At 44.0% G+C, this 15,865-nt stretch overlaps 1 protein-coding gene across 6 annotated transcripts in view; it reads left to right on the top strand.

Moving 5' to 3' along the window:
• The first annotated feature begins 312 nt into the window (after positions 1 to 312).
• Trim66 (tripartite motif containing 66) overlaps positions 313 to 15,865 on the top strand; it is a 49,795-nt gene continuing 34,242 nt past the window's right edge. For 2 of the 6 annotated variants that reach the window (XM_021263755.2, XM_087211729.1), the window contains exons 1-2: positions 7,957 to 8,609; positions 14,356 to 14,459. In XM_021263755.2, coding sequence (XP_021119414.1) covers positions 14,451 to 14,459 — 9 coding nt within the window. In that variant the 5' untranslated portion in view covers positions 7,957 to 8,609; positions 14,356 to 14,450. Of the gene's footprint in view, positions 364 to 7,147; positions 7,906 to 7,956; positions 8,610 to 14,355; positions 14,460 to 15,865 lie in introns of those variants that run through there. The other 4 variants (XM_013074654.3, XM_021263756.2, XM_087211727.1 and 1 more) reach the window with 4 other exon arrangements.

Here is a 15,865-nt window from a genome sequence, read left to right on the forward strand (position 1 = left end):
AGGAACTCCCCCTCCCAAAAGAAGTGTCACTCTGTTCTGTGCTTCACTTACAGGGAGTAGAACTTGCTCGCTCTACCCACTGCTTCACGCCTGAGGATGTCAATGGAAAAGCCCCTGTCCTGGGCACAGGCACAGGCATGGGCATGGGCTTTCAGAGACAGCCACTAGCTGGCCAGAAACACTCCTGCTCTAAAGATATAAAGATGAAAGCTCTGGCACCGACCTGCTCTTTGTGTGGGCAGGACCTGCATGATACTGGCTCTCGGCTTCTACCCTGCCAACATTTGCTCTGTAAGGACTGCTTCCAGGGCTTGATGCAGGAGCTGGGCCGTGTTGCCAGGGCTCACGGGACCGTCCCAGATGGTAAGTACAAAAGCACCACGAGTTCACCTACTTCTAGAGGGGAGGTATTTTCTGGTTTCATAGGAACTGAGTTTCAGGTGTAGAAAGAATCAGAATTTAAATGCCCAAGGGACATTCTTTGCTGAAAGCAACTCTGGGGAATCTATGAGACAGCAAATCCTCTCGATGCCTAATATATCTGTTTTGTAAGCTGGGGACTTATCATCTCTGGGATTTCCTCAAATTGGTGGCAGACTAAGAAGTCTGTGAAGGTTTTGATTCAAGGTCTGGCTGACTCCTCAGATGGAGAAGATATTTTCTGGCTGACTAAATCTCCAAGGCAGAGGGCGAACAGCTGGCCTTGGTATTGGTCACGAATAGATTTTGAACTGAATCACACAGACTAGTGAACCATTTACTATGTAAGCTGCTGCCCAGCAGGGGGGAGCCTGTGTCTTACTCCTGAATGTCAGGTTTCCTAGGAAACAGTCCACTGTGAGCTGTGAAACCCTGGGAGACAGGAAGCGTGTCCCTCATTTTAGTATTCTAGCGTAGGGCACGTAACTGAGGTACAGTGAGTATCTGCTGATTGACATTGTACAGTAAGAAAGTCAAATATAGTAAGTGACAACACTAGAAACATCATCTGCGATCTTTTCTTTTTGTTTTAGTCTCTATAGTATTTCCAAAGAGATTTGTAGCATAAATCCAGGCTTTCTTGGAGGCATTGCTGTTCAGAGTGAGTTTTAGGTTTGGGTTTTGAGCCCTTTGAACTGTGGGTAAGCAATCCACCCTGTCTGAGGCTCTTAAGAGTTTGGAGCACAGAAAAGATAAGCTAATATATGATATTTTAACTTACAACTTAAACTTCATTCTTCATTACGTTTTTAATTTTCACTTGCAAATGTTATTAATCTACTTATAAATGCAGTAAATTTTAACAGTGACTTTTAAAAGGTCTATGGTTAATATTTAAACGTATTTATCAACTTTGTTAATATTTGCTTTTACAAATTAAGTGTATTTTCTGTTTCTTTTTAAGACCTTAATTATCTGGAAAAATAGGCATTGCTAACTGCTTAAAGAATTCTTGGAAATACAGTATATTTATAAATATAGTGAACCTTAAGCATGTGTTAATGGTTCCAGGACTGTTGGGTTAATATCTAGAATGTATGTATAAAGCCCCTACAACTCAACAATAAAAAAATAAAAAACCTGATTAAAAACGGGCAAAGGATTTAAATAGACATTGCTCCAAAAGAGAAAACAAATGGCCAAATAAGCATATAAAAATGTTCAATATCACTAATTATGAGCAAAGTGCAAACTAAAATAACAGTAAGATACCACCTCACACCCATTAGGATGATTATTAGCCAAGCAAGCAGGCATAAAACCTTTTCAAAATAACAAGTATTGACAAAAATGTAGAGAAGTCAGAATCTTTATGCACTGTTGGAGGGAATATAAATCAGCGTAGCTGCTGTGTAAAACAATATGATGCTTCCTGGAATAGGAATGTATTCCTCTAGGTATATATACTGAAAAGAATTTTTTTGTTTGTTTTTTGTGACAGGGTCTTGCTGTGTAGTTCAGGCTGGCCTGGAACTCACTGTGTAGCCCAGGCTGGCCTGAAACTCACAGCCATCCTCCTGTCTCAGCTTCTCAAGTGCTGGGATTACAGTCGTGTACAACCATTCTTGGCTCTGAAAAGAATTTAAAGCAGGGGCTTAAAGAGCTATTTGTACACATGAGTTCATAGCATTGTTATTTGAAACAGCCATAAGGTGGAAGCAACCCAAGTGTCCATCAACGGATATAAAGAAAATGTGGTATATCCTTATAATGGAAAATTATTGAGCCTTAATAAGGAAGGAAATTCTGAGTGTGGTGATGCACTCCCGTAATCATTACTATTTTGGAGGCTGAGGCTGGAGTATTGCAAGTTTGAGGCCAGGCTGGGTAACTTAGATGTAGAACAAAAAAAGGGCTGGGAATGTAGCCCAGTGGTAGAGCACCTTTGGGTTCAATCTCCAGTACCGCAAAAGAGGAAGGAAGAAAATTCTGATACATGCTGCAACACAAATGAACCTTGAAGATACTATGCTAAATGAAATAATCCAGTAAAAAGAACAAATACTGTGTGATTCCAATTGTATGAGGTACCTAGAGTTGTCGAATTCAGAGAATCAGAAAGTAGAACGGTGGTGGCTAAGTGCTGGGGAAATTAGGAATGTTGTTTAATGGGTATAGAGTTTCAGTTTTACCTCTGTGTGTGTGTGTGTGTGTGTGTGTGTGTGTGTGTGTGTGTGTGACTCTGGGGATGAACCCAGGGGTGCTCTACCATTGAGCTACAACTTCAGCCCTTTTTATTTTGAGACAAAATCTGGTTTCAAGTCTGGTTGTTTGGAGAGTTTTTAGTGCTGCCACTTTATTCAAGAATAGAACAGATTTTCTAGAAGGTTTATCCTCTCAGGCTGAGGTTTTAAAAAGTAAAATATGAGAGCAAATAGAGGGATGGTGGGGAAAATGGATTGAGGTTAAGGAAGAAATAGATTCCTAGTATTACAGATAGGTAAGTTAATTAGATATCTTGGAGGCAGTTAGACAGGGCCAGCCCTCAAGAAGCCAACATGGAGAGCAATTGAAGTACATTCACTGGTTAGCATTATAAAAAAGAAAAGAGGGGGCCTGGGATTTAGCTTAGTGGTGCTGCCATCTGCCTCACAAGCACAAGGTCCTGAGTTTGATCCCTAGTACTAAAAAACCCCCAAAACACAAAGAAAAGAGGTATTATGTCCCCTAGAGATGAATAGCAGTGATTGATATTCTAAATGGGGAAATTCCTTGTACATGACTTGTTTTCCCATTTGATCCCCATCTAATCGATATTACCTGGGTGACTGTACTTGTAATCTTACTGGTTAGTCATGCCCACCTTGTAATTTTCTATTGGGTCTTATAGTTTTGTCCCACTTTGTACCCACCTCACCTCATAGCTTTGCTGTATAAAACACCTTTGAAAAGTGGGGTGGGCAGGCAACCCATTTTCCGGTCCCCCTTCTGTCTCTCTGAGACAGAAGCTTTCTTTCTTTCAGTAAATTTTTCCTACTCTTAACCTTCATTGTTCCTAGAATTCATTCTTTGATTTTAGAGAACATAAACTCGTGTTTCGGATAGCTAGCAGATTTGGGAGTTACTTCTGTTCCCCTTATATAGCACCAGTATCTCCAGCCATATGGGGCCACATTGGTTGGGGATAAACCCATTCTCATAAGCCTGTTTTCTCCTGATTGCTAGTCAGAGCCAAGCAATTGCTGGGTTGAGAGGAAAAGAGGCTTTGCCTGGATGCATGGTCTGTCCAGCTGGCTTTCATCCTCAGTCCCTCAGTGGCCCTTTCTCAGGCCTGTCCCCTGCACTGGTGCTTGGAATTGAGGGGGTGCTGGTGGTAGGCATCTGCTTATCCAACTGGACAGTACCTTCCATTTCTATAACCCTATAGCCTTACAGGACAGGGACTTCAGTGAATATTTATTGACTAATTTAATCATTGAATCCATAAAGATCTCCTATGACTTTTGCCTAGAAGGGAAACTTTTTAAATTGAAATTTTTTTATTAGTGTATATTAGTTATATAGTATAGTGAGTTTTGCTTTGGGATATTCATACATACATATCTCCCTCTGTCATTACCTCCTACTACTTTCCTGTCCAGTGATTCCTGGACCGCCCCTTTCCATTCTTTAATTTGGAGATCCGAAAGACAATTATAAGGATCTACTGGTTGGCAGACATTGTGCTAGGCACCTGTGCCTGTAGTGTCTTTTCTAAACTTCACAACAGCTCTACAGGTAGGTATTATTATTCCCATTTTATAGACGATAAGCCTGGGGATTGGGAAATTTGTGGCTTAAGGTCTAATAACTAGTAAGTGTTAGGTCAAGTGAAACTCAGGTTTGTCTGTCTCCAAAGCTTTCCAGGTTGGGCTTGAGGAGCTCTAAGAATGCTAAATAACCACCGCAGCCCCAGGCTTCTTGAAGCTAGGCAAGGGTGACAGCATCTTCTTTGTACACTGCTAATGCTGAAAGGGGGGAGCAATCGTTGTCCCTTGGTGGGCAGGCCTTGGGGGCTTTGGGAAGATCCAAAGAAAGGGAACTGATGCAAGATGTTACAACCTCAGAGTCAGAGAGGGAAATGACTCTTATCTTAATGAGCAGCCCAGCTGGAGGGGCTCTAATGGCCTTGGGTGAGAACAGGGAGGCAGGGGATGAGGCTCAGCTTCAGGCGCCTGGAAGCCAGGTGACGGAAGCCAGGTGACGACTGTTTGCATGCTCAGGGTGCCGAACAGCTTGTCTGACCGTGGGGGGTCTGTTGCAGAGTGACCAAAGTCTCCCAGGTGGAAGGCAGGCTGCTGAGCTGGACTGAGTTGGGTGCGAGGCAGGTGCAGAAGCTGGAGCTCTGGATCCCTATTAGCAGGGTAGTTTTTCAGTTTGTGAACAGTTGCCTTACCTTAATTGGTTCTCTAGGGCCCTGGGGGTAGCGCTGACACCTCTGAACAGTACTGTTACTGGGAGAGCAATTCCCCCGGTAATGGGAAAGAGGCAGGCTGTGTTTGGGCCGGGGGTGTGCTTGCTGCTGCCAGTTCTACCTGGAGAGCTACAGCTAGAACAGACGTGCTAAGGGAGGGAATTCAAGATGGCTGTGATTGATGGATAGGGGCTTGCATGGGCTTCTTGTCACTGGAGCTCCCCCATGAAGAGGGCCAGTCATGTGAGTGCTGTGGAGATCAGAGAGTAGGAAAAGCCTTTCAGTTCCTCTCCAGCTTCTCACTGTGCAGATGGGGCATCAGAAGTCCAGAAAGGGCTGGGATCCTGTTGAAGTTTACTTGAAGAGCCAAGGACTCTCTCTGTCCCCTGATGGACAGTCCAGGACTTGCAGGCTATACAAAATGCACACATAGAGTAGGTTGCTGCCCTTAGATCCCCCACTGTCTCTCTTCCCAGGCCCAGTTGGAAATGAGATGAGTAGCTTTACATGGAGCATGTCAGTACATCAGTTTTTGGGTGGATTCTTTGAGATGTGGAGTGAAAAAAGATCTAGGTGCTATCTGGACCAGTGAGGGTCTCTCATGTGAGTTTAGATTCTTCCTACCAATACCTGGTGCGTTCCACTGTGATATTTTATTTGCATAGAAAGCTTTGGCACATACCTGTGATCCCAGCACTCTGGGAGGCTGAGGCAGGAGAATTGTAAGTTCAAGCTTAGTCTGAGGAGTTTAGCAAAACTGAAACCCTGTCTCAAAATTTTTAAAAAATGCTGTAGATGTAGCTCATTATGAAGGCCCTCAGTTCAACCCCCAGTATCATTTTAAAAAAATTTAAAAAGGCCCATGTTACGGCCAAGTGGTTCCTAGGAGCATGGGATCTGAAGGCCACAAACTATACATTCATCTCCAGCCCCAGCCAGGCATTGGGTTTTCTGATCAGATTCTGACTCTTGGCTCAGATCTGCTGCTGGCCCCTGGATACTCCTTGGTTGACTGCAGCTTATTTTCTGTTCTTTCCCTGGTGATATTTTTCCTGACCTCACCTTACCTATTGCCACAGTGGGTTATTTTCCCAAATCCTCTTCATTCAATGCTGATCACTCCCTCTGACCCTGGGTCTACACTTTTAGCTATCTAAACGCTCCCAATTGCTTGTAGTTCAAAATAGAAATTTAGCATGACTTTCAAGGCTCTTCCTAATCAACCCCCAAATTAACTTGGTAGTTTCATTTCCTACATTTCCTGTACATGTTCTAGCCATACTGATATTCCTCCAAAGAGGTCCCGTATTTTGACATTTATAATCCTCTTTATGGTGTTCCCTTTCCTTGTTAGTAACACCTATCCAGATTGAAGGTCCAGCTCAAATGTGAACCAGTTACCAGAAGAACAACTAACAGGACTGACAGTGGGGTTGGGAACAAGCAGGACCCTCAGAATTGAATCCCAAGAGCATCTATCCCAAAGGTTGGAATAAACTAAAAAGCTGGTGCTTTAGGCTAGGGGTGGGTCAGCTTTTTCTATAAATAGTTTTGGTTTTTGCTAATCATAAAGTCTCTTTCACAATTCCTCAATTCTGTCGTGGTAGCCCAAAATTTAAGGGAATTTAAGGGGTGTGACTGTGTCCCAATGAAATGAGTTCCATAACCATGTTCTTTATTGGCAAAAACAGGCAGACTATGGTTTTTAACCACTACTTTAGACACTGGGGAAATTGGGTGGGTTTGGATGGTAGTAGTAGCTGTGCAGAGCCAGACAGGGCTAGGAAAATATGGAAGAGAATTCCAGGGAGGGAATAGGGTTAGGATGGGACACTTGGAGGCTAGAGAAAATATAGGGAGTTAATTTTGGCTGAAATATGGGGTGTTTGAAAGAGAGAAATGGAAACTGCATTGAGAAAGGAAATTATCTGAAGGGTCCTGACAAGTTTAAGCTATTCTGTGGACACTGGGAGCTACTGAAACTCCTTTTGATCAGTGACATATGACCAAATCTGTATTTCCAAAAGTCATTCTGGCTCAGTGAGAGGGATGATTGGAAGAGATAGGGCTGGCAACAGGAGCACTTGCTAGGAGGCTCCTGTAGTTGTCCAGGTCATTGGTTTTGGATTGTTAGTCCTTGAAACAGTGCTGGTCTGGATGCCAGAGAATTTTTTGGCAAACTTGCTAAAGATACACATTTCTGATTCCATACCCAAGAGACTTGGATTTGATAGGCTCAGGATTTCTTAAAACTCTTCAGATGTGGAAATCATTGATCTGGGCAACATAGCATGAAGCCTGATCTTAGGAGAATATGGACACCAGAGAAAATGGGACATAAGTAAGATGGAATTTAACAACTGCCTTCTTCCTGTTATACTTGTCTCTGTTCATGACAGCCCGTCCACTTGACTCCTTTTCCTTAACACACCAGCAAAATATCCTTAACATCCTGTTTTAGTTATGTCCTATTGGTTCTCTTGGTAACAACTCTTCTGTCCCTTTTGTCTACTTCAGGCCTTATTCAGGATCCCATTAATGCTCAGCAGGACAAACCTCCTTTTTGATCCCCCTGTCTCCAGTCCATCAATATAATCACAAAGCTCAGCTTGGTCAAGCTCCAGAAACTTTCTGGTCTGCCTTTTCCTCTAGAATAAAGATCAGGGTCGTTAGCTTAGTAGTCAGGGCCCTTCCCAAGTTACTCTGCTGCCAGTCTTTCCAAGTTCCTTCCCTGCCACTCCCCCTCATATGATTGCTCTGTGCTCTTGAATTATCCTATACTTGTAGACTTGCCCCATCCTCATGCCTTTCCTCCAACTCAACTCTGTTTTCCTTCCGGCTTGTATGGGACTGTATCTCTCGAGGGGGTAGAGTTAGCTGCCAAGGGACATCCCCCAGGACCTTTGTGCATTATAAATATGTGTCTTCTCCAACTGAAGTCCTAATCCTCCGCTTGTGATGGACAGTTGGTCACTATGGCAACAGCCTGTGACGTCACAGGATAAGGACTTCAGGTGAAGTGGCAGGAGCAGGTGAGTGTGTAGGAGACAGATTTTAATGTCTGTCAAAGCCCCCCTTCCCCACACCTTCCTTCAGTGCTGGGGGCATGGAGGGATCTCTTGGGCTTCTGCTGTTTTTTTAAAATGATGCAGTGCTCATGTGTGCCTGGCATCTGCGTGCTGCAGCAGTGTGGGGCTGACAGAGTGTGTCAACTTGAGCTCTGGCTGTGCAGGCACCGCTGCTGCGTGAGCCTGTTATTCCATTCTGGATTGCTATTTTGATACCCAGATTGCATCATTCTTCCTACGTACAAACAGGGGGTCCCCAGGGCCCTGCAGCTACTCACTTCTCCACCAACACTGTTGTTGTGATGAGCTCTATTTAAATGAGCTGCCGGATCGGGGCAGGTTCCAGCCACACATGAGCTCTGTCATTTTGGGGAACATGGAGGGCTGAAGGATTTTTGGATGGAGTCCTAAAAGGCTGAGAGTGATGGCCTCCTGAGCTGTGCAGAGGGCGACAGAGCTAGTTCCTGAAAGTTGAAAATCTCGTTTTCTTCCTTCTGAGCTTCTATTCCGAGGCACCCAGAGGATTAGGAAGGAGATGCAGCTAGGAAGAGAGTCGCCTCTTTGAGGTCTCCCTCTTGCTGTTCAGTTTGTGAAAATTGCTGCAGAGCCTTCAAGATAAACAGGAACAGGAGGAGTCAACCAAGCTCTTTCTTGCAGAAGCATCTCAGGTGAGCTAGAGAAACGCAGCCCTGGCTGAGGATGCATCAGAGCAAGGAGAGGCTCCAGGCTGCTTCCCCTACCCCTCCCAGAACCCAGCTCCCCAAGCCTTAGGCCCTGCAGCCCAGCTGGCTGCAGCATGCAGGGTGGGTGCTTCTGGGCTCTTGGTAAGCACTATCCTCGGGGATCAGTAGTGGTCTTACCTGTCGCTCCTCTGATTCCCTCCCCTGACTTCTCTCCCAGGTGTTGCTCTATCACAGGGCAGCAGGGCGACAGGTAAGCTTATTGGCAACCAGGGGCAAAATTGGCAGTCACCCTAGGGGTGTCTTGGGTCACTATTTGTTTTTCTAGCAGAGGCACCATTTGAGGAGTGGGTGCAGTATGTTTTTCAGAGATGCTACTGCTGAGTTATGGGCTAGAGAAAGGCTGCAGGGGCTTGTGTCGGGCCTTATGATGTTCAGCATACTGGGGCTGCATGGGGTGGGAAGGCATGAATGGCTAGTGAGGACAGGTAGCCTGCCAGAGCATCCAACCAGAGTGTTTTTTTCTTCCTTGCTTTGTGGCTGGCAGAGGCATAGCAAGGTAGTTAGTGTCTTACCTGTGGCTACAGAAGTAATTGAGCACTGCTCAGTGGTTCAAGGTACCACATATGTTTTGCAAGGTCTATGTGGTTGTTAGCTAAGTCCCTGCCTCTCTCAGGGTCTCCATGTCTCTCTCTGTGTGGTAGGCACTGGGCTGGATGAACAGTGAAGGTCTGTCCAGCTCTGGTTCTGTATGTGGGCACTTGCAGAGGAACATTGGGCTATTCCAGGATCTCATTGCTCTGTCAGGGTAGATCTTGGGCCCAAACTGTGAACTTTCATGGAGCCTTGGATGAGAGCTGAGGAATGACCTCCCTATAGAGCTGCTTAGCACTGGGCTCAGGCTTCTGCACCTGCTGTGTATATGCTCACCTGGTATCCTGAGGTGACCCCTATGACAGCTTTCTGTGTCCTCTTTGGGATTTCTTTCCCTCTTTGGCCCATGATGCCCTCCAAGGCCCAGGTGGCCTTGGTCCTGGCATTAATCTCTGAAAGGTAGACTACCTGGTTTAGGCACCCTTCCTTGCTGCCAGATTAGGTTCTGGGCCTAGAACACACAAGGGCCTAGCAGCAGTTGTTTTAACACCGAACCTCAGGCCATACTCTAAGCCTGGGTCCTGTAATTGAGCTTCAAGTGTGGGGAGGTGAACATGTCCTTCAACTCAGTGCCAGTCCCTGGAGTACCTGAGTTTCAGGACATCCTTGTGTCTGTTGAGAATCTGCCCTTTTTTCTGTGAGAGGAGAAATCCATCATAGCTCCATTCAGAGTTTTTCTGAGCTTTCTTACTTTCTCATCTTCATGATATAGAGGATGGAACTATCAGAAGTTTGAGGTGCTGATTCTTAGACTTGGTTATACAGTACATTCTAATCACCTGGGGAATTAAAAAAAATTCCTGATGTCTGGACTCTATCTCCTCCTGAAACTCCTTTTGTATGGGATATAGACCAGCCATCAGGAGTTTTGTTTTCATGGTGCTGAAACTGGAACCTGGGACCTTGTGCATGCTAGATAATCAATCACTCTCCACTTTGCCACTGAGTTACATCTCAGCCCAACATGAGGATATTTAAAAGATCCCCATGATTTAGATTTGTAGCAAATTTTGAGAACCACTGCATTATAAAATGAAATAACGTCCAGATTAATTTCCTCTAGGCAGAAAAAACTACATTTCACTTGCCTTTTCTCAAAGATCATATTTCTTAAAACTTTAGGTACAGCATGGCTGGCTCCCAGCCCCATCTGGATTCCTAGAGTCCAGAGCTGGGTCCAGGTCATTATTATAGTCAGATGATTATTACGGAATATTTTATTTATAATCAAATTATCTAGTTAGTTAAACTAAAATTATCTTGTGTATTTATAACTGAATTAGAGAGAAGTATAGCACAGTGGAAAGGCATGGCTTTCAGAGGCATGGGTTCTAATTATACTTCTGTTCTTGCCTTGTATGATCTTTGACAGGGGACAGCTTCTTGGAGCCTTAGTCCCTCGAATAGAAAATGAGGATAATGTTTATTTCTCAGAGATGGTTTGATGATTAACTGAGATCACACACATAAAGTGAGATAACATGTGTAAAGTGTGGTACAGAAGGTGGTGGTAAGCAGATGTAAATTTGTCTCACACCTCCTGGGGACCAGAAGTTTTCACTGTCTTGACAGATGGGCTGAATGACCTTTGCTTTAAGAGCTGTTCTCCCAGGCTTTTAGGGTCCCAGGAGAACGTTTGGTGCCTGTGACTTCCTCGTTCTGGAAACAGAAGCTCCACCTCCTGGGAGTAAAGTCAGATGGCCCTGGGCTCCTGGTTCCCTATTTCTTAGTTTTCATGTTCCTGTGCATGAAGTGAAACTCAGACCTGTAGAATAATCCAAATAGAAAAAAGCACCATATATAAATGATATTTTATGCATGATGTGATTTAAATAAATTAATTAATAGTAAATATAACTAAATGAAATAGTATTATAAGTACATATTTGATGCGATGACTCCACCTCTACTCTGCTGCAGTAACCCAGAGGGAGGAGTGATCTCTTACATCCACCTCCTCAGCCACCAGCCTGTCTTTCCCCTGACTTTCTGACCTGGATGATAGTCAGGTCTGTCCCTTCCCACTTGGCCAGGCCTAATAATGCCTGGCTACAGTAGGGAGAGGAAAAGGATTGGAAAATCCAAACTTTCTTGCTATTCCTATTCCCCTCATTTTTAAAATGTAGAAAGTGAGGTTTAGAGAAATGAGGTGATCACTCAGGGTTACATAGATGGTACCAACCCTGGGCCTGGAACTCACTTCTTATAGCTTTTCCCAAGCACCACATCTCTGCTTTTTTTGTTAAATCCCAGGCTGGTTTTTTCTTGTCATCCAGAAAACTTCCAGATGGCTTCTTACTACTGCAGTGGCTCTGAATGCAAGGAATATACATGGAATACACCAATACGAAAGAAATATAATTGTCCAATCTGCTGAAAAAATCAGGAAATATCCTTGAATGCCAATTGTGGATTACTGTTGTATGTGGATATATGAAAGGAGTTAAAATGCAGTGTGACATTTGTTATACTGGAAGGATGTTCAAGGTGATGTGGGAAACCTGAAGAGGGACTAATTAACTTATCCTGGGGGAAATCAACCCTGCTTCTCAAAGGTGTAACTTTTGAACAGGTTTGAAAGAATGGATAGGAGTTTATCTGAAAAGGAGGGGAGCAAGAAAGTATTTCAGAAAGAGGGAACAGCATCTTAACAGTCATACAAAGATTTGGTCTGGTGGGGAGATAGCAGGATTTTTGGCTGGGAAAGACAGATGAAGCTAGAGATGAGGCCAGAGGGCTCTGAATGTCAAACTGTGGATTTTGGCCTTAAGGCCAGGAGAGGAAGAGGATGTGTGAGGAGGCCTTGTCTGATTGATTCAATTCTTTCTCCCTTTCCAGTCTGTTAATGAGGATATGTTACTATGATTAATGCTTGGGCATCTGGTACTAGGGAGTTAAAAGTCTAGTGGAAATCACTGTCAACAGTTAGAGTGGCATGTCTGCCCTGGAGGTAGGTGAGGAGGGTCTCCCCAGGGTGAGCCAAGTGGAAGGGAAGGGCAGTCACTTGATGGCTCTGGATGGTGTCACCTGTGGAGAGCACCCTTCTCTACCTCTGGCCTCTGTTTTTGACTGGCAGGAAAATACCCAAGAGAGACCAGATGCTGTTCTGTCATCAAAGTCTATAGCTCTGCAAAGACTGGAGAAATTTTGCTTTTGTGGGGAGGAGGGAGTATTGAACTATTATTTTATACAGTTTGTGGATTTTGATTTTGTAACAATTAGCTTTTGCTGCATAATAAGTGACCCCATTAAAACAACTGAACTTGATTTAGTTTATGATTCTACAGATTGGCAATCAAAGGCTAGGATTCTTTCCATTGTTCTTTGGGGACTGAATCCGGGGCCTTCACACTGAGCTACATTCCCATCCCACCCTCCCCTTTCCTGAGACAGAGTCTTGCTGAGTTGCTCAGCCTGGGGTTTGAAATTGAAATCCTCTTGCCTCAGCCTCCCAGAGTGCTGGGATTTTAGGCATGTGCTACCACGCCTGGCTCTGGCTGGGTGGCTCTCCTGGGCTGGGATAGGTTTGGGACACTGCTGAGTTTTGTCACTTGGAGCCAGCTGGTTTAGGATGGCCTCAGGGAAGACATCTGAGACAATTGAGGCCTCTCACTGCAGAGGTCTCTTATCTTCCAGCAATCTAAATTCCTCAGGGTAGATTTTTCACAAGTCTGTTTTAGAATTGGTTCTAAGAGCAAAAACAGTGTCATATAAAGCCACTTAGGGCTAGGCTTGGATCTTGTTTATTGTCACTTTTGTTGCATTCTGTTGGCCAAAGCCAGTCATGAGACTAACCTGGATACAAAGGGTAGAGAGTCCTACTTTTTAGGGTAGCACTGTGGACAAATGAATGCAGGGAAGGGAAGAATGGGCAGTCAGTTTGTCAGTCTACCACTCAGACTTTCATCACGAGAGAGAGTTGGTAATTAAGGTTATTGCCTTACCATGAATGAGATATGTGGAATCTTTTGAATTTAAAGTCAACATGTATGGAGGTCTATGTGTTTTCTCAAGTATTAATTCTTACAGGAACACTTATTTTCCCTTTCTGTTTTACATATGATGAAAAAAGCACAGGGGAGTTAAGTGGGATTAAGTGACTTGCCCAAGGTGGGGTGGTAAACCCTGTATTTGGATTTAAATTTGTCGGAGGGCATGTCTATGAGAATTGGCTTTGTATTATTTCTGTCAGTGTTGATGAGCTGAAGCACATAAGACTGTGGTGGTTCTACTGCAATCACTTCCGCAGTCAGACCCTTCCCAAGCCTTCCTCACCCCTGGACACAGGTATTGTCCTACTCCAGAGGTTCATCTCCTTGTTCCCATTGGGCTGACTGCTGGTGGTAGGAGTCACTGTGGTCTCCTGGGTGACAGTGTCATACCACTGATACAGTTCAGAAGCCTACTATGCTGTGGAATGTATTAAAAGAATGTTGCACTTCTCTAGGGAAAGGGAGTAAGTCAAGCTGTTTGGAGGTGATGTACATATGGTGCAACCAACATGGACTAGGTGGATGTGGCCCAGCCAAAGACCTCTGAACCTCTGAGCACACTGGTATTGGCTATGCCACCTGAGCAGGCAGGGCGGCCTTGTCTTTCTCTGGCACTAAAGCCTCCTAGAAGCTCCAGCTTTGATATCTCTAAAGTAATCTTGCTTCTTGGTGACCTTCATGACTGGAGTTGTGCTCGGGGCTAACCTGACTCTGTGGAACTTGCCAGGAATGGCAGCTGAGCACTCAGGGATGTAGAGTGAAAAATAAAAGCAGTAGAAAAGTACCTGCTTGTCAGAAGTAGAATGGGGTTGGGTGAGTAGCACGGCTTGTGCGGAGGGGAGGATGGAAAGGCTGGGCAGTGATAGGGATTTGAGGAGACTAGATGGCCTATAGGGCAGGCCTGTGATGGGACAATCATGTTCAGAGTATCTACACGCTGACTGCAGGCTGTGGCATCAAACATGGCTTATTTTGGCACAAGTGGATATTGGCACATGTCTTGGTGTTGTATATGAGAAAGCCTCTGTCTGGGCCTTCCGTATAATCTGCTATGTCACCCTGACTCTGTTGTCTTCCTTTCCCTGCAGAGCTCATCTCCTGTCCTGGGTGTAACTGAGTATATCTTACCAGGGATGTAACTGAACACCTTTTTCTACAGTGCTTTCCTCCTGAGCAACCCAAAATGGCCAGGGTAAGTCAGGACAAAGAAGAAAGCTGCTGATCCTTTTCAGAAATTTGTGAGTTCTCTGGTTTTAAGTCTACCCACCTGTCGCACTATCTGACCTACTATTCCTCCATCGGTTTTCATAATCATCAATCCATCTTTCTACCCAGAAGGAATTAAAAATGTTTTATTTGGGAGAAGCAAAATAGGAGTTTTCTATTACGTGAAAAATATATAGGCTTTGTTTTTTTAGTGTTTACTTTTTTGTTGTTTTGTGTTTTTGTTTTGGCTGTACTGGAGATTGAACACACAGCCTTCACACTTTGCTATGCTCCCTCCACCCCTTTCAAATTTTTTATTTTTGAGACCGGGTCTTGTTTGTTTGGTTTGTTTTTTTTTGGTACCGGGGATCGAACTCTGGTCCTTGTGCTTGCGCAGCAGGTGGCAAAACCACTGAGCTAAATCCCTGGCAAGACCAGGTCTTGTTAAGTTGCTAAATTGCCCAGGCTGGACTCAAACTTGTAATTCTCCTGCCTCAGTCTCCAAGAGTGCTAAGATTACAGGTGTGCCTATCATACTTAGCTAGGGTCAGTTCTTTGACTGGAAGTTGTCTGTATTTTAAGGTATATTAAGTATTGTTTAATTTAAACAAATATTTTTCTCTCTTTTACCTCTTACTGAAAAGTATCAGTACTCTGATTTTATTTTCTTTTTCCTCCCTGGAGTAAAAATTCACACACCAGTCTAGACTTAATAGGCTCATTAATCTTGACCATATTTAACAACTATAACCTTTTCCCTGAGTTTCTAAATTTCATATCACTAATTGAACAGTATGCCGTCTGCTCCTCTCTCCATTAGGGTATCCTTACCACTACATTTTATTTATTCACTTATTTACTTACTTGGTTCTTTTACCTAATTCTTACTGAACATTTATTATGTGCCAGGCCCTGCTGGATAGCAGGGAGATAAATCCATGTATTCTTCTAGGGAATTAATAGTCTAATTAGCAAAACTTTCAGAATCCACATCCATTTGGTGGCCTGTATGATTCAGACAGGGAGAGGTCCAGCTTTCCCAGTATGCTCAGAATGATGCTTTACATCAGCTCTGGCAAGATGTTTGTTGACCAAATGAATGAACATTTAGACTTGAAGAGAATCAGGCCTTCTCAGACCAAGCAGACCCCAAGTATACAAAGGGCTCTTAAAGTTGATCTGTGCTTTCTTTTCCTTCACTATATATGGTCATCTTTCTGTGTGCTCCTACATCTGGGGCTTTCTCCCCTCTGTCAGCCTATCAAATATTCTGCTTTTGCCTGTGCTTTCCCTCTATAACTATTTTTTCCTTGCATACCTGGTGAACCTACTTGTCATTCAATATCCAAACCAAATGTTCCTCCTGATGAAAACTTTCCTGACCACTCCTAG

The sequence above is a fragment of the Heterocephalus glaber genome, unplaced genomic scaffold, assembly GCF_053883595.1.
Source record: "Heterocephalus glaber isolate CG9 unplaced genomic scaffold, H.glaber_assembly_v1.0 deba00001428, whole genome shotgun sequence".
NCBI lineage: Eukaryota > Metazoa > Chordata > Mammalia > Rodentia > Bathyergidae > Heterocephalus > Heterocephalus glaber.